The sequence below is a fragment of the Gracilinanus agilis genome, chromosome 3, assembly GCF_016433145.1.
Source record: "Gracilinanus agilis isolate LMUSP501 chromosome 3, AgileGrace, whole genome shotgun sequence".
NCBI classification, from domain to species: domain Eukaryota; kingdom Metazoa; phylum Chordata; class Mammalia; order Didelphimorphia; family Didelphidae; genus Gracilinanus; species Gracilinanus agilis.
Window position 1 is genome coordinate 7,826,937 of NC_058132.1, and position 24,709 is coordinate 7,851,645.

The following is a 24,709-nucleotide window of genomic DNA, read 5'->3' on the forward strand; positions in this document are numbered from 1 at the left end:
GGCCCACAGACTCCAGCTGGAAGGCCCCTGGAGTGTCGTCCAGTTTCCTCCCTTTGCAGCTTTCATGTAAGGAATCTGAAGGCCAGCGTCACTGACCGGGCTCCAACACAGGTGGAATTTGAACTCAGATCTCCTCTCTCCACACTTCCCTCTTCCATTAGGAGCGCAGGGCTCTTTCCTCTGTACCAAATAATGGTGAATCAACTGCAGCAAGTTGGGCTGTTCCCCACTGGTAGCAGGAGAGTGTTCCTTGTGTGGGCTAAAAGGAGGCAGGACACATTTCCAGCCTCTTCTCCGCAGCCCTTTTCCAGGGGAGGCTCTCATTCCCGTCAGGAGAGGAGACGGGAGGTTGGGACCAGAGACCCCCCTTCTGCTCTCCTCGGAGACAAGGAGTCCAGGGGTAGAATGAGTCCTATCTGCTCCCTTCGATACGATTCTTCCGGGAGATGCCGTTTTTAGGTTCAAGCCAACTCCTGATCCGTGTTCATCATTGGGGCAGAGGAAGACCCAAGTGGATCCAGGCCTTGACTCCTTTCCCACCGAGCAGCAGTTCTACAAAGAACACACACAGCAAATAGCGAGGAAACCCATTTATCCAAATAGGAAACAGAAATCAGAGAAAGGATACAGAGGAGAATGTAGACTGGAGAACGCAGGGTGAAGGAGCTCTCCCAGTGGGAGGGACAGAGTCCTGGGTCTTACCTGAACAAGCTGGGGAGAGGGACACGATGGGGCCTCAGCTGCTCGCACGTTCCATTCCTGCCAGGCTTTTCCTATAGTAACCTGAGAAGGGGTAGCCTCATTCGTTCTCTCTTTCAAAGCTGGAAGCTCCCAAAGATCAGAGATGCCACAACTCAGAGCAAACTTAGGGGGAAATGTATATCTCTAAATGCTTATGTAAAAAAAAAAAAAAAAAAAAATGGAGGAAGAGCAGATCGGTGAACTGGGCCTGCAACTAAAAAAGCTAGAAAAAGAAAAACACATTTAAAATTCCCAATTAAACACCAATTGGAAATCCTGAAAATCAAAGGAGAGATTAACAAAAATTAAAGGAGGCCATTGAACTGATAAAAGGAAAACAAGGAACTGGTTTTGTGAAAAATGGATAAGTCATTGATTAGTTTGATTTAAAAAAAAAAAGAAAGAGGGGGCAGCTGGGTAGCTCAGTGGATTGAGAGCCAAGCTTAGAACAGGAGGTCCTAGGTTCAAATCCGGCCTCAGACACTTCCCAGCTGTGTGACCCTGGGCAAGTCACTTGACCCCCATTGCCTACCCTTACCACTCTTCTGCCTTGGAGCCAATACACAGTATTGACTCCAAGATGGAAGGTAAAGGTTTTTAAAAAACAAAAAATTAAAAATTAAAAAAAGAAGAAAACCAAATTACCAATCAAAAATGAAAAAAGTGAAATTACAACCAATGAAGAAGAAATTAAAGAAACTATTGAGAGTTATTTGCCCAACCATCTGTCAGTAAATTTGAATAAACCTAAAAATCCCAGCTTTGGGGACAAGCTGTTTGACAAAAATTGCTGGGAGAATTGGAAAACAGTATGGGAAAAATTAGGTTTAGATGAACACTTCACACCCTATACCAAGATAAATTCAGAGTGGGTAAATGACTTAAATATAAATAAATAAATAAACAAACAAACAAACAAACAAATAAATAAATAAATAAAGAGGGAAAATATAAACAAATTAGGTGAACATAGGACAGTATACCTGTCAGATCTTTGGGAAAGGAAAGAATTTAAGACCAAGCAAGAGATAGAGGATATTACAAAATGTACAATAAATAATTTTGATTATATTAAATTAAAAAGGTTTTGTACAAACAAAATCAATACAACCAAAATTAGAAGGGAAGCAACAAACTGGGGAAAAATCTTTATGACAAAAACCTCTGACAAAGGTCAAATTTCCCAAATTTTTAAGGAGCTAAATCAATTGTACAAAAAATCAAGCTATTCCCCAATTGATAAATGGGCAAGGGATATGAATAGTCAATTTTCAGATAAAGAAATTGAAACTATCAATAAGTACATGAAAAAGTGTTCTAAATCCCTCTTAATTAGAGAAATGCAAATCAAAACAACTCTGAGGTACCACCTCACACCTAGCAGATTGGCCAATGTGACAGCACAGGAAAGTAATAAATGTTGGAGGGGATGGGATGTGGCAAAATTGGGATACTAATGCATTGCTGGTGGAGTTGTGAATAGATCCAATCATTCTGGAAGGCAATTTGAAATTATGCCCAAATGAATTATATATAAATGAATGGCTGCCCTTTGATCCAGCCATACCATTGCTGGGTTTGTACCCCAAAGACATAATAAGGAAAAATACTTATATAAAAATATTCATAGCTGTGCTCTTTGTGGTGCCAAAAAATTGGAAAATGGGGGGATGCCCATCGATTGGGGAATGGCTGAACAAATTGTGGTATCTAGTGATGATGGAATACTATTGTGCTGAAAGAAATGATGATCTGGAGGATTTCTATATGAACTGGGAGAACCTCAGTGAACTGATGCAGAGTGAAATGAGCAGAACCAAAAGAACATTGTACCCAGAAAGTAAAACATTGTGCAACAATCCAATGTAATGGACTTTGCTAGTAGGAGTAATGCAATGAGCCAGGACCTGCTGAAGGACTTATAGGAAAGAATGCTAACCACATTGAGAGAAAGAACTGTGGGAGCAGAAATGCAGAAGAAAAATATATGACATCACTTATCACATGTATATTTGGGTATGTGATTTGGGGACTAGGCTACAAAAGATCTCTCTATAGCAAAAATGAATAATATGGAAATGGGTATCAAGTGATATCATTTGTGCAACCCAGTGGAATTGCTTGTTGGCTCTAGGGGTGGGGAAAAGAGGGGAGAGAAAGTAAATGAATCACATAAACATGGAAAAATATTTTTAAATAATTTTTTAATTTTTTAAAATAAAAATAAAAAATACTTCATGATTAGAAAAAATAAATTTGACAAAGCGAAATAGAAGAATATTTTTAAAATATATTAACTGCCCAGATTAACAAGAGGAAAGAGAATACTTAAACAACCCCATCACAGAAAAAGAAATTAGACAAACCATCAAAGAATTCCCTAAGAAAAAGGCCCAGGACCAGATAAATTCACAAGTGAATTCTACCAAACATTCAAAGAACAACTAAATCCAATACTACGTAAACTACTTGGAAAAAATGGAGAAGAAAGAATTCTTCCAAATTCCTTTTGTAACACAAATATTGTACTGATACCTAAATCAGGAAGAGCTAAAAACAGGGAACAAAAGCTATAGATCAATTTTCCTAATGAATATTGATGAAAAAAATGTAAATAAGATACTGGGAAGGAGATATATCGTTCTCTCACAAGGATCATACACCATGACCAGGTGGGTTTTATACCAGAAATGCAGGGATGATTCAGTATTAGGAAAGTTATCAGCATAACTTAACTCTTTCAATAACAAAACCAATAGAAGTCAGATGATCATTTCGATAGATGCAGAAAATGCATCTGACAAAATGCAATACCTGTCCCTTATAAACACATTAGAAAACATTTGAAGAAATGGAGCTTTCCTTAAAGAGATAAACGGTATCTACCTAAACCATCAACGAACATTATCTCTAATGGGTGAGGCAAGAACACACAGTATCACCGCTACTATTTAAGATCATAGGAGAAACACCAGCTAGAGCAGGAAGAGCAGAAAAGGAACTGGAATAAGCAATGAAGAAATGAAATGATCATCTCTGAAGGTGATACCACGATAGACATGGAGGATCCCAGAGAATCGCCGGAAATAACGCCAGCAAAGTTGTAGGGTACAAGTAAACCCCATAAAACATCAGCAATTCTCTTTACTACTGTGTAATTAGGATGTTGTACCCCAGAACTACATTTCCCAGCATTCCTTTTTTGTCCCCACATTTTGAAGATAAGTTTCTGCAATTCCGCCCCACTTGCTCTCTTCTCCCACGATTGTGCTGCTCCAGGTAAACTCCTCTTTACTCACGGTTTTTACTTTCCTCTACTTCAAGTGATTATTAGTAAATATTATAAAATATAATCCTGGAGTTAGTGGATATGAATTTTAATCTTACACTATCACACAAAGTTCAACAGCAAGAAACGGAAAAGGAAATTCCATTAAAAATAACTCTAGATAATATAAAATACCTGGACGTATACCTTCCAAAACAAACCCAGCCACTAGATGAGCACAATTACAAAACACTTTTACACAAATAAAGTCAGACCCAAATAACTGGAAAAACATTGATTGTTCAAGGGTAGGTTAAACCAACATAATAAAAATGACAATCCTACCTAAATTAACTTACCTATTCTGTGTCATACTGATCAAGCCACCCCAAAATTATTTCCCAGAGCTCAAAATAAAAATAACATCAAAATTTATCTGGAAGAACAAAACGTTGGGGGAGCAGCTAGGTGGCTCAGTGGATAGAGCTCCAAGCGTGGAGACAGGAGGTCCTGGACTCAAATCTGGCCTCAGACACTTCCTAGCTGTGTGACCCTTGGTAAGTCACTTAACCTCCATTGCCTAGCCCTTCCTGTTCTTCTGCCTTAGAATTAATGCACACATAATACAGATGGAAGGTAGGTGTTAAAAAAAAGAAAAGAAAAGAAAAAGAACAAAAGGTCAAAAATATCAAGAGAACTAGTGGGGGGAAAAGCCATGAAAGAAGGAGGCCTCGGCGCCCAGATCTCAAAGCTGAACAAAAAAGTGGTATTCATCAAAACAATCTAGAACCGTATAAGAAATAGAGCAGTGGATGAATCACTGGAATGAACTAGGAAACCAACATAGGGTAGATCCGGACCCTCATAACAGCGTTCCATAAACCCAGAGAGCCAAGCCATTGGGGGAAGAGTTCCCTACTTGACAAGGAAGTGGAAAACAATATGGCAGAAACGAGGCACAGACTGGAGAGAATGGGAACCCCTGACCCCTCGACTCTTAAATAAGACTCCAGTTCTCACAATCAATCAGGATGCAGCCAAAGGAAGTGATTCATTTGCGAGAACGATCTATTTGGAACAAATAGAATTCTGCAGTTAAGCTAATACGGGATATCCAGCTCTCTCCAAGCAAGCATTTAGCCACGGAAAGCCTAGCAACCCCGTAAGTAAGGCATGTCCCAAGGCTGAGGGAGGGTCTAGGATCTTGGCTGACCTCCTGATCACGAGTTACTACCACGTAGGACACATCAGGAGAAGCCGTGGTGACCCAGAACTCTCATGACCAACCAAGAACTTGAGGCAGACAAATGATATCTGGACCACTCACCAGCCAAGAAGCTTAAATGGACCCGAAGCCATCAAGATTAGGAGAGAAGCCACATCCGGGGGGAAAAAGGTATAACAAATTTTTCTGATAAAGATCTCATTTCCCAAATCTATAAAGAACTAAGTCAAATTTATAAGAATCCAAGTCATTTCCCAATTGATAAATGGTCAAAGGATGTGAATAGGCAGTTTTCAGATGAAAAAAATCAAAGCTATCAATAATATGAAAAAATGTTCTAAATCCCTCTCGATTAGAGAAATGAAAATCAAAACAGCCCTGAGGTACCACCTCACCCCTAGCAGATTGGTCAATATGTAAAGGAAAGTGATGTGTTGATGGGGATATGGAAACATTGGGACACTAATACATTGCTGGTGGACTTGTGAATGGATCCAACCATACTGGAGAGCAATCTGGAACTATGCCCAAAGAGCTATAAAAGAATGCCTGTCCTTTGATCCAGTCATACCACCGCGAGGACTGTATCCCAAAGAGATAAAAAAAATGGGAAAGGACCTGTTTGTACAAAAATATCGATAGTTGTGCTTTTTGAGGTGGCAAAGAATTGGAAATTGGGCTGCCCCTCAATTGGCTGAACAAAGTGTGGCACATGACAGTGATGGAATACTATTGTGTTATAAGGAATGATGGACAGGATGATGGGCTGGACAGAAATAAAGGGGGACATCATAAATAAATGAGGGGAACACAGAAAAGTTTACATGTCAGACATATGGATAAAGGAAGAATTTATTACTAAATAAGACATAGAGAAGATCACAAAAAACAAAATGGACAACTTTCATTACCTTAAACTAAAAAGCTTTTGTACAAAGAAAACCCACGCAACCAAGATGAGAAGGAAAAGAACAAATTGGGGACATTTTTAAATAGCGAATGTTGCTGACAAAGGCCTCATTTCTTAAATATATGGAGAATAAGGGAAGTTTATGAGGATATAAAGCGTCCTGGTTCCGCTCCAGCTCGTGTCAGTCTTTCCCAGTGTGTCTGTGCCCCTCGTGCTCGGCACTGTGGCTCTGCCGTCCCTCGGCCACCCCCACTTTCCCCTTCTTTGCCTCCACAAAAAGAGCTGCTCCCAGTACTGCCCACAGAGGCCCTTCCTCCCTGCTTTTAATCTCTCTGGGACACACACCTTGGGCCAGCCTGCTGGGTGAAGGGCTTGCCCTGTTACAGTTGGTATCCGTCTGTCACAAGTCCCCCAACAATGTACCAGCGGCTCCAGTTTGGGTGCTTTTCCTTTTCTCTCCTAATAGCCTGAGCTCCATATCTGCTCTGTACAAGCAGCCTTGCCCGGCCTCCTCAGGCCTCCTCTATCTTACTGCCTTGCCTCCCTCCTGATGACGCGCAGGCTTTGTGTTCAAATCCAGCCTCACATCCTTCATGCAAGTCACACTAACTGTTTGCCTCAGTTTTCTTCATTGTAAAGTAGGGGACGTGCCAGCCTTTTGCAGCTCCGTCCCAGGGCTATGGTGAGGTCAAGTCCATGCTGGCCCTTTCCCTGACCCGACCCAGGTATATTCTGGGCACTGTGGTCAGTCTGTGACCAGTAGGGGGGAGGCAAAGCTGTGTAAGGCTCCCAAAGGAGGCTTCCGATGGAGCCTGGCATCAGGGAGAGGCTTCCTGGGCTCTGCCTCCCCCTCAAGGCTGGGAGCCCACCACAAGGCAGGAGTTGTTCAGCCCACAAAGGTCTGGGATCAGTGTAGCCTCCAGCCTCCTCTCTCCCTGGGGGCCTCCCTCCACCCTGTAATGGCCCCCCCACGGCCAACATTCTTGTCCCTCCGATGGCGCTCGGCCAAGACTGGGCAGACAGCGGGTCCGAGATCCGACCAGGCGCCGCTTCAGGTCCTGTTTTCTTCGTGGCATTTTTTAAACCTTTTAAAAATCTTTTTAAAACGTCTTTTTTGAACTTTGAAGAAGTGCCTGTCTGAAGGCAGAAGAGCAGTAAGGCCTAGCCATCAGAGTTAAGTGACTAGCCCAGGGTCACACAGTGAGGAAGTTTCTGAGGTCACATTTGAACCCAGGACCTCCTGCCTCCAGGCCTGGCGCTCTTTCCACTGAGCCCCCAGTGGCCCATGTTCGTGCAGCATCTTAACGTGACACTTCCACAACCACCCATCAAGTGGGTAGTCAGTCATTATCGCCATTTTACAGCGAGGCACATTGGGAAGGAAGCGCCCGTCCAGAGAAGGCTTCCGCGTGTCCTAAGCACCTCCCCAGAAGGAGGGCAGCGAGCACGAGCCCCCTCATCTCACATGGTCCAGCCATGCCATCCAGAGGGGCTAATCCACGAGCCCCATCTTACAGCTGGTGCCACAGCGGGGATTCGCACTCAGGTCACCTTAGCAGACGTGGAGTCCAAAACCTTCACTGTGCAGAGGAGGTCACCAAGGCCCAGGGCAGAAAAGGGCCTGGCCTGGAGGGACAGGGCCAGCACTTGAACCCAGATCCCCCTGCTGATCCGTGCTGTGGAAAGAGTGATTGGGGTGGGAGTCACAGGACCCAGGTTCAAATCCAAATTTCTGACACGGATCATTGAACACCAGCTAGGATTGCCTGCCTGATGGCGGCCTGGAAGGGGACCTTTAAAGGACGGCGCTCTGTTGGGTAAACTCAAGTACCTTCAAGGCCAAGTCCAAGGAAGCTCCTGCTGTCAAAGACTGCTGAGGTCGCCCCATTTCCTTCTGGCTTCCTTCTCTACATTCATGGCACTCACCCACCTGAGTGCCTCTTGGCCTGGGCTCCGAGATGTTGGTCTAGACACAATCTCTGCCATACTTTTTCCAATTTTCCCACTAGTTTTTGTCAAATGGATTTTTGTCCCAAAAGCTGGGCTCTTTGGGTTTATCATATACTGTCTTGCTGACGTCACTTATACCAAGTCTATTCCACTGATCCTCCCTTCTGTCTCTTAGCCAGTACCATATTGTTTTGATGACTGCTGCTTTATAGTATAGTTTAATATCTGGTACTGCTAGGCCCCCTTCCTTCACATTTTTTTCATTATTTCCCTTGATATTCTGGGTCTTTTGTTCTTCCAAAGGAACTTCATTATGATTTTTTCTAATTCTATAAAGAAGTTTTTTGGTAGTTTGATAGATACGGCACTGGATAAGTAGATTAATTTGAGTAGAATGGTCATTTTTATTATGTTAGCTCATCCTACCCATGAGCATTCAATGTTCTTCCAATTGTTTAGATCTAGTTTTAATTGTTGGGAAAGTGTTTTGTAGTTGTGTTTGTATAATTCCTGTGTTTGTCTTGGCAGACAGATTTCTGAATATTTTATATTGTCTAGGGCAATGATGGGCAAACTACAGCCCAGGGGCCAGATGCAGCCCCCTGAAACATTCTATATGGCAGTGTGACATTATTCCTAATCTGACGAATACAATACATTGAAACTTTGAAAGAGTTGCCTTAGAAACAGACTGACAGATGAGCATTTCCTTTCCTTTGGCCCCCTCTTTAAAAAGTTTGACCATAGGGACACGAATAGGCAATTTTCAGATGAAGAAATCAAAACTATCAATAAGCACATGAGAAAGTATTCTAAATCTCTAATAATTAGAGAAATGCAAAACAACTCTGAGGTATCACCTCATACCTAACAGATTGGCTAAAATGACAGCAGGGGAGAGTAAAGAATGTTGGAGGGGATGTGGCAAAATTGGGACATTAATGCATTGCTGGTGGAGTTGTGAACAGATCCAACCATTCTGGATGGCAATTTGGAACTCTGCCCAAAGAGCTCAAAAAGAATGCCTGCCCTTTGATCCAGCCATACCACTGCTGGGTTTCTATCCCAAAGAGACCATAAGGAAAAAGACTTGTACAAAACTATTTATAGCCGTGCTCTTTGTGGTGGCAAAAAACTGGAAAATGAGGGGATGCCATTCAACTGGGGAGTGGCTGAACAAAATGTGGTATATGCTGGTGATGGAATATTATTGTGCTCAAAGGAATAATAAACTGGAGGAATTCCACGTAAACTGGAAAAACCTCCAGGAATTGATGCAGAGTGAAAGGAGCAAAGCCAGAAGAACTTTGTACACAGAGACCAATACACTGTGGTAAAATAGAATGTAATGGACTTCTGTACTAGCAGCAATGCAATGACCCAGGACAATTCTGAGGGACTTATGAGAAAAATGCTATTCACATTCAGAGGAAGAACTGCAAGAGTGGAAACACAGAAGAAAAACAACTGCTTGAACACATGGGTCAATGCGGACATGTTTGGGGATGTAGACTCAAAACGACCACACCAATGCAACTATCAATAATATGGAAATAAGTCTTGATCAATGACACATGTTAAAACCAGTAGAAATGCATGTCAGCTTTGGGGGGGGGTTGGGGGGTAAACAGGAAAGTAAGAACACAAATCATGTAACCATGGAAAAATTTTCTAAAAAATAAAAAATAAAATAATAAAAATAAAATAAAGGGGGCAGCTGGGTGGCTCAGTGGATTGAGAGTCAGGCCTAGAGATGGGAGGTCCTAGGTTCAAACCCGGCCTCAGCCACTTCCCAGCTCTGTGACCTTGGGCAAGTCACTTGACCCCCACTGCCTACCCTTACCACTCTTCCACCTAGGAGCCAATACACAGAAGTTAAGGATTAAAAAAAAATAAAATAAATAACATAAAAAATAAAAAGTTTGCTCATCACTGCTCTAGAGTGATTATAGTGTTTCTCTTTCTACCTCTTGCGGCTGAATTTTGTTGGAACTATATAAAAATGCTGATGATTTATGTAGGTTTATCTTGTAAACTGCCACTTTGCTAAAGTTGTTGGTTCTTTCCACTAGCTTTTTAGTTGATTCTCTAGGATTTTTTAAGTAGACCATCATATCATCTGCAAAGAGTGATAGCTTAGTCTCCTCGTTGCCTGTTTTAATACCTTCAATTTTTTCTTCTTCTCTAATTGCTACTGCTAGTGTTTCTAGTACAATGTTAAATAATAGAGGTGACAATGGGCATCCTTGTTTCACTCCTGATCTTACTGGGAAGGCTTCTAATTTATCCCCGTTGCAGATGATGTTTGTTGATGATTTTAGATATATACCATTTATTATTTTTAGGAAAGGTCCTTCTATTCCTATACATACCAGTGTTTTCAGTAGGAGTGGGTGTTGTGTTTTGTCAAAGGCTTTTTCAGCATCTATTGAGATAATCATGTGATTTTTGTTAGCTTATTGATATGGTCAATTATGTGGATGCTTTTCCTAATATTGAACCATCCTTGCATTCCTGGCATAAATCCTACCTGATCATAATGAATAACCCTCATGATCACTTGCTGGAGTCTTTTTGCTAGTATTCTGTTTATGATTTTTGCATCTATGTTCTAAGGAGATTGGTCTGTAGTTTTCTGTTTTTGTTCTGCCTGGCTTTGGGATCGGTACCATATTTGTGTCACAGAAGGAGTTTGGTAGAACTCCTTTGCTTATTGTGTCAAATAGTTTGTATAGTATTGGGATTAGTTGTTCTTTGAATGTTTGATGGAATTCACTTGTGAATCAATCTGATCCTGGTTATTTTTCTTAGGGAGTTTTTTGATGGTTTATTCAATTTCTTTTTCTGAGATGGGATTATTTAAGTATTCTGTTTCTTCTACTGTTAATCTAGGCAATTTATATATTTGTAAATGGAATTAGCTCATCCTCATTCATTCTCTAGACTTTAGCCACCAGGAATAATGTCACCCTACCCAATTTAGAATTAAGTGGAGAAGAGAAGGTCTGTGACCCACATGTGATAGTGACAAATCAAAAACAAGTGACTGCCCCCTAGGCAGTCCAAAACAGGGTTGAGGCTGCTATTTGTCCACATGAAACTGGAGGCGGAAGCAGGAAGTGACAAAAGCTGCTATCTTTTAAATATGATGGCAACTTCCTGTTGAACCTGTTGAACTTGGTGTTGGAGGAGCTCAGGTGAGACCTCTTACTGCTTTCCTTTGAATTGTCACATGGGTAAGTTAGGCTGACTCTTTTTTTCCTTTGGCATTTCTGGAGGCTCTAGCCTGAAGGAGGCTTCTCTTCTTAGAGGAGGCCTTGTGGCTAGAAGCCTTGTTTAATTAACCTCTGTGCCCCTCTGCTGGGGCCTCTGAAGCCTCCCTGGTTTGGGACTCCGCCCCAGACCAGAGTTTCTCTCTGTCATTTTCCCTACCTTCAACCTTCCTAATTGTAAATAAATCACCATAAAAGTCATCCTGACTTGGGTCTCTTTATTTTGGAATCGAGTAATCGATCCCTGGAGACCAAACTTTAAATATCAAGTCCAACCATAACCTTCCTACTTTCCCCTTTTACATTCATATCACCTAGATTTCTATATTTATTGCCATATAACTGGGCAAAGTATGCCCTTCAATTGGGGAATGGCTGAACAAATTGTGGTATATGCTGGTGATGGAATACTATTGTGCTCAAAGGAATAATAAACTGGAGGAATTCCATGTGAACTGGAAAGAGCTCCAGGAATTGATGCAGAGGAAAAGGAGCAGAGCCAGAAGAACATTGTACACAGAGGCTGATACACTGTGGTAAAATTGAATGTAATGGACTTCTCTACTGGCAGCAATGCAATGACCCAGGACAACTCTGAGGGACTTGGGAGAAAAGACTATTCACAACCAGAGGAAGAATTGTGGGAGCAGAAACACAGAAGAAAAAATAACTGCTTGAACACATGGGTGGATGGGGATACAATTGGGGATGTAGACTCTAAAGGACCACCCTAGTGCAACTATCAATAATATGGAAATAGGTCTTAATTGATTGACATGTTAAAACCAGTGGAAATGCGCGTCAGCTATGGGGGAGGGGTGAAGGAGGGCGAAGGGGAAAGTAAAAACATGAATCATGGAACCATGGAAAATTTTTCTAAAAAATAAAATAATAATATGGAAATAGGTCTTGATCAATGACACATGTAAAAACCAGTGGAATTGCACATTGGCTACTGGAGGGGTCGGAGGGTTGGCGGGGGAGAGAAAGAACATGAATCATGTAACCATGGAAAATTTTTCTAAAAAATAAAAAAATGAAAAAAAAATTGTGCTGTGGGGCAGCTGCATGGCTCAGGAGATAGAGGGCCAGACTGGGAGTCAGATGGACCCAAGTTCAAATCTAGCCTCAGGCACTTCCTAGCTGGGGGACCCTGGGAAAGCCATTTAACCCCATTTGCTAGCCCTTGACCTTCTGAGACAGAAAGTAAGGATTAAAAATAAATAATAAAAGCTCATGCAATCCAGGCATCGGGGGATTTGCCTTGGACCTTGGGAACAGGACAAAAGCCAAAGCCCCCAACCTGGTAGGGCTTCAGTTGAGGCAGCTGTTTATCTCCCCCCTCCCTCACTATCATCTGTTCTCTACTCGCCCCTCAGCCACCTTCATCTTCCTCGCACCAGCTCCAATCTTTTGACTCTAGCAGGATTTGGGAAGTTGAGAGTTAGAAAGGCCCCCTCGGGTCCCTCTGGCTCAAGCCATCCATGAGACCCATCCAAGCAGTGACTTCCTCCCTCTACTTGGAGACCTAGTGAGGAACCATCTCCTCACTGGGATGACATTCCTGACATTGAGGCCAGATCTGCAACTTCTCCTCCCTGTGTGGCTCGCACTGAATTCTGGGGCCACAGACCAAGACCCTTCTGCGGATGACAGCCCTTCTCACACCTGGAGTCCCCTCTTCTCTGGGCTCTTTCAACGCATCCTCAGAGGGGATGGTCTGCAAGCCTTTCCTTTGCCAACTTGGTTGTCCTTCTCTGGCCATGCTTACCAATGGCACTCTTCTATTGGGATGCCTGGAATGGAAGAAGATATATCCGAAGGACCTGGCAAAGGTGCTGCCCAGGGGAAATGCTCATTTCCCCATCAAGTCAACAACAATAATTATTGTGTGCCAGGCCCTGTGCTAGGAAGGCATGGGAAGGGAAAACGTTGAAAGCGGTGCCTGCCCTCAAAGAGCTCATGATTTAATGGAGGAGAAAAGGACTATGTTCGTATGGATAGAAATTGCTCCATTGGAGAGAATCCCAGAGAGAATGGGATTTTAGGGGAGCCTTGAAGGAAGCCAGGGATGTCAGGTGGTGGAAAGGAGGACATGGAGGACAGCCCAAGAGAATGCCTGGAGTTGGGATATGCCATGCGAGAAGAAGAGTAAGATGGCGGCTATGTCACTGGGTTGAAGAGTAAGTGAAAGCTATTCTCAGTCACAAAGCTTCAGAACTCTGGCTGTCTTTCCACAGCTCCTCATCTTAAGTTTGGGGTGTTGATTTGGCACTCAAGAACCAAAATTTACACTGATCCCTCTTAATTAGATTTGATCCCATGCGACAGACTATCCAGATCCTTTTGGATCCTGTCCCTGGGTGTGTCCGCTGTCCCTCTTTTTTGGGTGTCATCTGCAAAATGGGTGAGCACGTCATCCATAAAATACTGATAAAAATACCAGAAAGCTATGCAGGGTTCCCTGGGGCCCTCCACCGAAGACCTCCTGCCAACCAATACTGAGGCATTAACAACTACTGGAGCCCGACCGTCCAGCTGAATCTATCGGCTCATCTGCGTCTCACCCTCTTCTCCACAGGTAGGACAGGAGATATTTTACCAGAAGCTTTGCTTAAGTTCAGGAAAATTCCATCTCCAGCATTCTCTGTATCTACTGGTTCAGGGATGCTGTCACAAAAGGAAATCATGTTGGTCTCAAAAGATGTGTTTTTGATGAAACTAGGCCGATTCTTTGTAATCACCGCTTCCTGTTTTTGTTTTCCAAATCTGAACAATTTTATTTCTCTACTGGTGGAAATAAGAATAGAGAAGGAAATGACAAAGCACTCTGGAATCTTTGCCAAGAACATCCCACAAACAGGGTGATCCACGGGGTCACGAAGAATCAGACACAACCAAAATAAATGGAAATAAACAGGACATGTATTCAAGAGCAGAGGAAGCAGCAATGCCCACCAGGGACTGCTACTGCTGCTCCAGCAAGGGTAAGTCAGGGTTTGTTCCTCTCCGCTGACCCCATCGCCCTCTCCCTTTTCCCTTTCTGGATGTGTGCCGACTAGGTAATGATCCGTCCTAGAATTTTCTCTGGAATCTCAGTCAAGCTCAACCTTCTCCAGTCTTGGGCTACCCCTCCCAGTTCCCACGATCTTTCCATGAACACCTAGAGTGGTTCAGCCGACAAATTGCCCGATTCTTTCTGTCAGGGCCAAGGATGAAGTCCATCCAGGTCAGCTGGCTTGAACTCAAGGCAGCTCTCAAGGTGGTCTCTTAATGTCTCCTTACTTATCTTGGCTATCACCTCGCCATGAGTCATTTTCATTTGATTATTCCCAGCGTAAATATTTATTGCTAGAATAAATGTTTATTGATTGATTGAATGATTGTAAAGGTAATGCTCCTTGGCAGAAAAAAAAAAACCGAAACAAAAAGAATTGAGTTCTACTTTCTCTAAGACATCTTCATCCCTCGCCTCCCCGAGCAAAGATCCGTCTAGCCTTTCTCCAATCCCTTTTGATGTTTCTCTCATCAAGCTGGGCTCATCCTCATCATCTTTATTTCTCCAACTTTTAAATATGATTGTCTCATGCCCTTATATTAATCTTTTTTATAAATTTGCTCCTTTCTTCTGCCCTCCTTTTCATCATCTACATTGGCTGGTGAGCTCCCAATGCATCCACACCAGCGTCTTCAGGCAAATCCCATTTTTTCCTCCTCATTGGAAGTTTTTCCCTTTTTATCTTTAGAATTGAATTCTTGATCCTCTCTCCTAGCCTTCAGTGTGGAATACTCGTGAAGCATTTTACACTGGAATCCTATCTACTTGGTAAACTTTGAAGTCTGTGGTTGCCCATGATATAAATTAGCCTTTGATCCTAGCCTTCAAGGCCCTCCACACTCTAGATCCACACAAGTTTCCATCAATCAAATCTTCACACATTCTATGTTCTAGCCAAAGAAGTCTAATGTCCAACCTCCGTTTCTCCTTGTCTCGCCTTGATTCATCTTGTCTCCCATGGCTGGAAAGTTCTTTCCCCATATTCATCTGGTAAAGTCCCACCTCCTCCTTAAAGTCCTCCTTGATTCCTCACCCCTTATCCCTCCTCTAATTTTCCCTTGACCTTCACCTGGCCATCACATTTGCATTTACCTGTCTCTCCTGTACTTCATAATGTGCAGGCTTAATAGCAGGAAGGGACCTGACAAAACTCCCAAATCACAGAATAAACGATCTCAGTTGGAGTCCAATCAGGAAATTTTTTAACACTTTATTTTTTCCAATTTAAAGCATTATTTTCTCCCTCTTCCGTTCCTATCTGAACAATGAAGAAAATAATCAAAAACCTTGTGACAAATAAGCATAGTCAAGAAAAGCAACTTCCTACTGGCTGTGTCCAAAAATGTGTCCTTCCCTCTTGGCAAGATGAGGGAAACAGGCTGCATTTGGCACTGACCCTGGGCTCTGGTCGGTCATTGCTCGTCTTACGCTTACTTCACGACGTTCACTTCACCATCAAGGACAGCCGTTCATAAAGGTCTTCATGGTTTCCGGGACGACGGTCTGTTCTGTCAGTCTGTATCACAAAATATTACATTCTATTCACATCATTTATTGAACTGTTTTCCAAAAGTTAGGCATGTCCTTAGTTTCCTTTTTTTGTGTGCTGCTATAGAAAAAAATGCCCATTTTTGTCTTTTTCCTTTGCTCGCTCTGTGCAGGGAGTGGAGGACAAGTCGTGGTCGCCTCGGCGAGGCAGCGCTCCACGGGGCGTCCCGATGGCGCACCTCCTTCCTTTGTAGCTCCGCTGCGGCACCCGTTTCCCCCCCAACCCCTCCTTTGTCACCCTCACTAATCGGCTGGGGGGAGCCCTCACCGCCTTGTCTACTCCCCAGACATCAGCCACTGGAGACCCTTTTTTGAACAGTCCTTTAGAAAGTCCCTGATCAAGCGCTCGCCCCTGGATCACTCCGAGGAGGCGCGTTTGTAGGAATGTTAGCGAGTTCCGGCTATTTCCTGGAAAAGCGGCTTTCATGAGAGGAAACGACTTCGCAGATCGGCCCACCATGAGTTCTCTTTGAGCATCTCGTGCTGTCAGTTGTCCGTGCCGTCTTCTGTGGCCGTCTCCCTGCTGCTCGGGCCGAGGCCCTAATTGGACTTTGGTCCTCTCTCGAGCGTACGGGACGTATTTATTTAGGGTTTACCTGGGCATGGGGGGAAGACGCTGACCCCGGCCTCTGCTGCCAGGGTGCTTCCCCATTTTTCAGTCATGGGGCGCAAAGCCTTCATTTGTTTTAAAGCCTCACCTTGAGTCACTCCTGTGTCCTGGCTCCACTGCAGAAGAGCAGTGAGGGCTGGGTCACGGGGGTGAAAGGACTTGCCCAGGGTCACCTGGCTGGGAAGTGCCTGAGGCCAGACTGGATCCCAGGAGCTCCCGCCTCGAGGTCCGGCGCTAGTGGCTTCTAAAGCCCTCGTCTTTAGGGGTGACCCAAGGTCCAAGGACGAGAGTTTGTGCTGGCACGGCCAGACTTCCAGCTCAAGTTCTTCGAGGTCTTTCTGCCCTGCACCCCCATTCTGCAGAGGAGACTGAAGGGGGCCTCACTCGGGCCGGCGGGAGGCCACGGCGCCGCGGTGGACCCTCTGGTGCACCTGCAGGTTGGAGCTCTGTTTGAAGGCCTTCCCGCACACAAGACACTGGTAGGGCTTCTCCCCCGTGTGCACGCGCTGGTGCACATGCAGGTGCGAGGTCTGGCTGAAGCCTTTCCCACACTCGGCGCACGTGTACGGCTTCTCCTTCATGTGGGTCCTGCGGTGGATGCGCAGCGTGGTCTGGTGGCTGAAGCCTTTCCCACAGTCGGCGCACGTGTAGGGCTTCTCGCCCGTGTGCACACGCTGGTGGATGTTGAGGTTGGACCTCTGGCTGAAGTCCTTCCCACAGTCGGGGCACTTGAAGGGCTTCTCGCCCGTGTGTGTCCTCTGGTGCCGGACCAGCGGCGACTTGCAGTGGAAGCTCTTCCCGCAGTCCCGGCAGCGGTACTGCTTGGGGGCCTTGACCGCCTCCCCCAGGGAGGGTCTTGGGGGGGCTGGCAATGTGCCTCTGCCCCCTCGGGGGGGCCTCTGAGGAGCGGGGGGCGCCTCTGGGCAGACCCTTCTTCTCGCCTCCGGCTTTGGCGGCTTCGGCCGCTCCTGCGGCAGGGGGGTGGCTCGGGGAACTGTCTGTCGGGGGCCTTTCTCTTGGGGGTCCCCCTCGCCGAGCCTCTTCCCATAGCCTGGAGGAACAAGGAAACGGGAACCTCGAGCCAGGCACTCAGGCGTGCTCAAAGGGGCAGAGCCGGAAGAGCTGGCGAGCATGGCTGTGGCCAACCCTTCCGGGCCAGAAAGGGGAGGAGCCCTGGGAGAAGGCCCGGCCCAGTGACCACGCTCTGCCTCAGTCTCCCCTTCAGTGAAATGGGGACAACGACTGAGAGGGGAGCCGGTGGGGGGCATCCTCGGGGGATGGCAGACCAACAGGGCCACGCTCAGGCTGCAGCCCCCGGGGAGCCGCAGCCAGGACGGGTGGGGAGGGGGCCACTTCCTCACCTGCACGGGCCCCTCCGGCCACGCTCTCCTCTCCAGCCATGCGCCGATGCCTGTCTCCGGCCTCCTCCTCGCCATCGATCAGGGCAATCAGGTCTGGCTTGGGGACAGGGATGCCTGGCCCGGACAGAAGACAGGGACCACCTGTGAGCCCCAGCCAAGGGGCCGAGGAAGGCCGGGCAGCCGGAGGGGAGGAGCCGGGCTGTGGCCGGGTCAGGGCCCAGCAGAGAGGTGGCTCCCGCCTGAGCCTGGGTCTGGGGGGGACCCCGTCTGCCCAGCCCCTGCCTCGTCTCCCCCAGCCTGTGATCTCCCAGAGCCCGTCCCCGAGCTTCCAAGGCTGCTTCCTAAGACTCAAGCAAACTCGGGCCCGCTTCCGTGCTCTCCCTCCGTCCGCTTCCCTCTCTGCTGGACTCGGGTCAGAGCCGGGCGGCCCGGGTTTTCCTGTTCCCTCTCTGGCCTCCATCGTTCCTCCAGGCCCACCTAAGCCCGGCCCATCTCTCGGGCCTTCGTCCCGCCTGGCACCTCGGCCTACAGTCCCAGGAAGGGGCCGAGGAGGCCGGTGTGTCCTGGGGACATCCTGGGGCCTTCCTCGTTCTCCCTCTCCCCAGAGCGGAGCCTCGGATGGGGGGAAGGGACGGCCCTCTGACCAATGGCCCAACCCTGCCAGGCCCCCCGGCAGGCTCTTCCCTGGAAGCCGGGAAAGTGAGGACGAGGAGACGGTGGAAGGGGGGGCACAGAGACAGACAGACCACAACTCCAGGGGACAGACAGATGGAGGGGCACAGGAAGGGGGAGCCGCTACGGAGAGAACCCCGGCAGCCCTGGCAGCCGACGGACAAAGCTTTGGCCGGGGTCCCGGGATCTGGCACCCACCAGGCCCACGAAGGCGCTTCTCTCGACCTCAGTGGCCCCATCTGTAAAATGGGGCCGTGACCCCGGACTCACCGAGGGCGCCCAGGTGCCCGTAGCTCTCCCAAAGCACGTCCCTGTAGAGCTCCTTCTGCCCGGGCTCCAGGTGCCCCCACTCTTCCCAGGAGAAGCTCACCGTCACGTCAGCAAAGCTCAAGCCTGCCACAGCCACGGGCGGGGGTCCGGGAGGAGGCTGGGAGGAGGGAGAGGCCGTCAGAGCCCTGTCGGAGCCCCAACGCTGGCCTGGCCTGGGCTCCCCTCAGGCTGGGCTGGCAGCGCCAGGGCTAGAGACAGACGATGGAATTGTGGGAGGGAGACAGGCAGGGAGGCAGCAGGCTGGGACAGTGTGCCCAGGCCGGGGCCTTGGAGGACAGGCCCTCCCAGCTCACCTGATGGCCGGCTCTGGCCAGGGGCACCTCGACGCCTTGGTCTCCCGCCAGCCGCTCCTGAGGCCAGGCCAGGACTCCGGACATCTGCGGGCCTGGGAGGGGAGAGAGGAGAGCCGCCGTAGAGATGCTGCTGAGCCCCCCTTTCCCGGAGCCACCCCAGAGCGCGCCTTCTAACCCCAACTAGAGGCCGCTTCCCCCCTCAAAGCAGCACACCAGGCCCAGGGCCAGGAAGACCCGAGTTCAAATCCAGCCTCGGGCACTTCCTGGCTGTGTGACCCTGGGCAAGTCACTGAACCTTGTTGCCCATTTCCTCCTCTGCACCACAGCGCATCTCCGCACACAGCAGCAGCAGCTCTGAGGCTTGCTCCTTCCCTTCTGCTCATGGTACAGAAGAAGAAACAAGCCCCGGGAGAAGGTGGCAGAGCCAGGATTCGATTCAGGTGCTGGGCCCTGCCACCCCTCCCTGTAGTGGGAATCGGCTCCCTCTCATCCTCTCAGGGGCCGAGATCTCCAAGTGCCCATCAGACCTTCTCTCGGCTCCCATTCTCCGGGCCATCCGGACCTGCCCTTCCCTGGCTCCCCCTCCGTGGCGCCGGCCCTCAAGGCCAGGGCTGGGCCTCGTCAGATGTCCACCCATCCAGCCTGATCAGGGCCCACAAGTCCCAAAGGCTCAGACCTCAGCACCCTCCCAGTCACCCGGTTCCACTAGGCTGGGGCCACCCTTTTGGAATCCAATCATCCCCGACGTGGTGCCTTTCCCTATGCCAAAGGAAATGGCAGCCCTCCCCCATTGGGGTGGCGCTGGCCTGTCTCCTAAGTGACTGACCAACACTCCTTATTCCCACGGACCCCCTCTCTGCTTCGACCCTCAAAGTCTGGCTAGAACATCTACCTGGCCTCCATGCCCAACCCCGGCCGGCTCTCCTCAGCCACCAGGGAGTCCGCCAGGGTTGCTTCCTCAAGTGCAAGGCAACCACAGACTTGGGGATCTGAACTCGACGATTGCAAGGGTCTAACTTCTACCATGGCTCCCCAGCCCCTACGGGTTTGCTTCTGTAATTAAGCAACCCTTTATTTGGATGAGCATGAGAATCCCTTTGGTGCGACACCTGCTCATGACGTGATCTGTAGTCAGAATACAGCCCCAGGGTCGTGCCCGAGTTATACATGCAGGGCATGTGTCAGTGATTCTGTGTGTGTGCATGTGGCCAATGAGCCATAGGCGAGCCAGGATGGTAACTCAAGCTCACCTCCCTTTTAGAACCTACTTTACATCAGACTAACTCGTGTAAGGTGTTACGGGGACCAGGAGGGCATCCGATGGTCACGAAGACGAGGAGGTCCACAAACCACATTTGAGACCTCTTGAGGGGGTTTGGGGGTAGCCATGAGCCACAGAAGTGTGTTTTTCACCATTCTGGGCCTCACATTCTCCTGGGGAACGTGTGGTGCTTCGGCCCTGTGACTTCTCAGCTCACGGCAAGGCCAGATCTCTACCCAGAAGGGCCACCCAGCAACTTTTTACACTTCCAGTTTCCATCCCTGGAAGTGGATCAGCCAGCAAATGATGACCCTTTTTAGCCAAAGGTGTCCAGTAACAACTAGTATGAAGAGTCCCCCCGCAGCCTGAGGTGCCCCATCCCACAAGCATGCGTGGCTCCTTGGGAGAACTCTCAAGAGCAGGGGGAGCCAGAAGGGACTCCTTTCTCGCCTTTTCTTCCTTGCACTGGTCTCGAGTGCAAGAATCCCATTTCTTCCCTGAAGCTGCTTCCTCTCTCGGGTATCTTTCTGCCTATACCTGCATCCGTGCTTGCCTCTCTGCCTCAGTGTCTTTCTCTGCTCCTTGCCCAATCAGTGAAGTTAGAGGAAGAGTGGAGGGCTCGCTCCCCTGCCTGCTAGGGGACGGGTACAAGGCAATATCTTGAGGCACCCGCATCAGAACCCAGAGCCCGTGGCTCCTCTACAGACCCACTGCTGACCTGAGAATCCTGGCATCTCTCCATTACTTAGAGCCATCGGGAACAATCTTACTTATTTAACAAACAAAGATTACTGGTAAAGGGATCCTAGGATGTGGCCGGTGGACCGATGGATTCCCCTCCTCTCCATTCTAACAACTCTGAGCCTGGCTCGGACCCTCCTTCCCTTCCTCCTGCACCTTTTCAGGACCTTCTAATGAGCGCCACCACATCCTCTCCACCCAGCACATAAGGGTCTCTCACAGCACGTCCCTCCACTCCTGGCCCTAAAGCTCTTATGGACGCCTTGGCTAGAGCCCGATGTCCAGCCTTGGGATCTGTTCTGTCCTTTACACTCTCTACTGTACACACCTGCCTTCTCCTCTGGGAGTTGCTCCCTCTCCCCCTGCCTAAAGTATAGCCCTCTTAGAACCCCACTTCCTTAGAAGCACAGCTCAAGAACCCGCCTGCAGAGGAGCCCTCTGGGATCCCCAAAGCTGTGAAGTCTTGTTTGATATTGTCCTCACTCCCCACCCCATCTCCATCGCAATGCAAGCTCCCCAAGGCCAAAGACAGCTTCATTTTCTTCTTTGCTTGGTTAATGGCTCCAAGGCCTGGGGGGGTGGGGGGGCTTGTCTGAACTCCATCCCCAGCCCTTAGCAGGCAGGAGGGCTTCCTCCAACACTGCCTTCTCCTCCAACTCCCTAAGGTGGCATCTAGCGGACACCGTGAGGTATGAGGGGGCACCGGGGACCTGGGTTTGAGACCACGCTCAGACAATGCTCATCTCTGCGATTTGGGCCAGATCCAAAATAACCAAAGAGCTCCATGCTCAGAGTTCAAGTCATCAGGCCCAGGGGAATGCTGTATTGGAACCTTGTGGTCAGTGACAGCTCCAAGGCTGGGCAGAGGGAGAGGCCAGAGCTTAACATTTGAAGCCAGAGAACCGAACCTCAATTCCCAGGAAAATTCTAGAACATCTCTGAACAGGCTATGCTGGACTGAGCTCATTTCCTTCTTTCAGAGGGTTAGGTTTAACCAGATTGTAGGAAAGGCCTCCTGCTTTTCTTTGGACAAGAGAGCAAGAAGCAGGTGAGAAAAGAAGGCCGTGACCACTGGACCGACTAGCCGAAGAGTAAGAGCCAGAGCTTGTGTGCGTGCATGGCCCGATTTATGTATCTGATTAATGGGGTGATGAAAAGGCACCCGACAATCCTCTAAGCAGGGACCGTGCTTTTCTCCTCTTTGGGGCCCCTTACATGAGCTCGGACGGTGGCCTCTCAGGAGGGGTCCCTGGCACCTGTGCTCGGCTGCTCCCGCCAAGGCAGAGAGCCCACATCAAAGCTCAGGATGGCCCACAGACGAAGGCAACGCAAACCCGCTGGATGGCAGAACAAGATCCCAGAGGACCCTACACGGCGGGGCTGCTGGACCGAATGCATAACTCGGGCTTAAAAAATGACCCTAAATGCCTGGCAGAGAAAGCCTGACATCCAGAGTCTGGTAGGAAATCGGCCCAGCAGAGCCTCACCGTGACCACAAAAAGGACCATCGCCAGTCCTGCGGCTAAAGTCAGGCTCCGGCCGGCCTCCGTGTGCATGTAGTGGGGTCACACACCGAAGGCAGGCGTGTTGGCCGCAGAGGGAGCTCAAGGTTCGAACACAGAACTCTTTTAAATGCCTTTGCTGGGCACTCTGTCCTCTGGCCGGCCAGTAAAAATAAACCCGCCAGTGGGGGCTCGTCACCACAGAAAGGGCAGAGGGAGGCCCAGGGGCCACATTCCCCATGGGATGGGAGCAAAGCTAAAGGGATCTGGGCCGACTTTAGGGGAAGCTGTATCTGATGCCGTCGGGCCCACCTGGAGCAGCGGAGCCAGGTCTGGGCAGGCCCAAAGAAGGGCGATGCCAGGCGACAGCGGCAAGGCCTTGAGCACATGGCATGAATGGAGCCTGTTGAACTTGGACAAGGGAAGCCTCTGAGGGCCAGGAGAGCCCTGCTGGAGGGTGTGAAGGAAGGGCTGGGCCCCAGGGGCAGAGGCTCATTAGGCTTCCAGCCAAGGAGGCCCATCCCAAGGGGAACCTGGCTAATCTGGGGGAGGGCAGCTCTTTGAGCAAAGGCCAGGAATGCTGGAGAAGAGATTCCTGCTCAGCTGCGGCTGGGCGATGACCACAAGGCCCCCAAAGTCACGGACAACTTGGAGGTTCCCCTTGCTGGAGACCTTCCCTCGTCCTGCCCTCGTGTCCTCATCTAGCAAAGCAGGGGTGGCAGGCGGCCTCTGGGACCCCTCAGGAGCCTCGCTGCCCTCAACCCTGCTCAGAGACTCACCCCAAAGCCCAGGGGGGGTCTCCCTCTCCCGCTGCCCCCTTGGTGCCCTCGGTCCCGGGCCAATCCTTCCTCACCATTTTCTTCCAGGAGTTGGTCCAAGCCCTCCAGCAGGGCCAGCACCTCCTCGCCCCTCCTCAGGCGCTCTTCCCTCACTCGGACCCGGACCTCACGGGGCAGGAGGGTCAGGAACTGCTCCAGGACCAGCAACTCTACCATCTGCTCCTTGGTGTGAAGGTCCGGCCTCAGCCACCAGTGGCAGAGCGCCCGGAGCTGGGCCAGGGCCTCCTGGGGCCCCGCCACCTCCCCACGGCGCCCAAACTGGCGGAAACGCTGCCTCCAGTGCTCTGGGTCAGGGCCTTCTTCGTGCCCACTGGCCACTGCTGCCTCCTCCTCCTCCTCCTCTTCCACCTTCACGACCAGCAGCCCATCCAGGCCCAGCAGGGCAGGGAGCCGGCCTGGAGGGCTCCGGGCCATGGCAGAGGGGTATCTGCCCACCACAGGGCTCCCCTTCCTCCTCTTCTCCATCAGGCACCCCTGAGGCTACAAGAGAAGGAAGAAGATCAGCCAGCCAGGATGGCCTGGCCCCCTCCAGAGGGGCAGTCTGTGGGCAGAGCCGGGCACTGACTGGCTGGGTGCCCTCCCTGCCCTCTCCTTCAGAAGGGGGGCTCCTGCCGGCCCCCCTGCTGGGCCGGGGTGCCCAGAACACCCTGGACATGGGTGCTGGCGCTTTTGACAAAAGAGGAAACTGAGGGCAGGGGCAGGGGAGGGTCCCCCTCCCATTGGGAAGGAGAGAGGAGACTGGCGGCCAGGAGGAGCAGCCCCTTCTCCCCTCCAGCCCCGGGGGAGAGCGCCTGCCAGAATCTCCATCCCCATCTCAGAGGAGAAGGAGGCTCGGGGAGACGCGGACTGTCCAAGGTTACTCCCAGGGACGAGAGGCTGCCAGGCGGGGGGCTGGCCCTCCCCTGGGGCGTGGGGGCACGCGGGGCCGGGAGCTGCGGGCTGGGCACAGGGGGCCGAGAGCCAGAGGAGAGCGGAGCCCACCGAGGAGGGGCACTCACCTCCGGCCTCAGCCTGGGGGCCTCCTCATGGCCTCCCCTGGTCTCTCCGGCCTGCCGGCCACTGGCGGGGACGGGGGAGTCTCCTCCCTGCCTGCAGTCAGGCTCCTCCTGGGCCTCCTCCTCCTCCTCC

At 49.4% G+C, this 24,709-nt stretch overlaps 1 protein-coding gene across 1 annotated transcript; it reads right to left on the reverse strand.

The window, feature by feature from the left end:
• Nucleotides 1-15,669: 15,669 nt before the first annotated feature.
• Nucleotides 15,670-23,778, reverse strand: LOC123239800 (zinc finger protein 3-like). The gene is made up of 5 exons (XM_044667100.1): nt 23,596-23,778; nt 19,239-19,330; nt 18,886-19,042; nt 17,944-18,057; nt 15,670-17,633 (listed from the first exon to the last, which is right to left on the reverse strand). The coding sequence occupies exons 1-5, from the start codon at nt 23,735-23,737 to the stop codon at nt 16,963-16,965; spliced, it is 1,176 nt and encodes a 391-aa protein (XP_044523035.1). The 5' UTR covers nt 23,738-23,778; the 3' UTR covers nt 15,670-16,962.
• Nucleotides 23,779-24,709: the final 931 nt, after the last annotated feature.

Bases quoted from the DNA above. Each gene is read 5' to 3' on its own strand.
- LOC123239800 (XM_044667100.1), bottom strand. From the start codon at position 23,737: ATGGTAGAGTTGCTGGTCCTGGAGCAGTTCCTGACCCTCCTGCCCCGT. The intron at 19,331-23,595 runs GTGAGGAAGGAT...CTCCCCTCCCAG, and splicing joins CCAACTCCTGGAAGAAAATG to GCCCGCAGATGTCCGGAGTC. The intron at 18,058-18,885 runs GTGAGTCCGGGG...TGTCCGGGCCAG, and splicing joins CGGGCACCTGGGCGCCCTCG to GCATCCCTGTCCCCAAGCCA.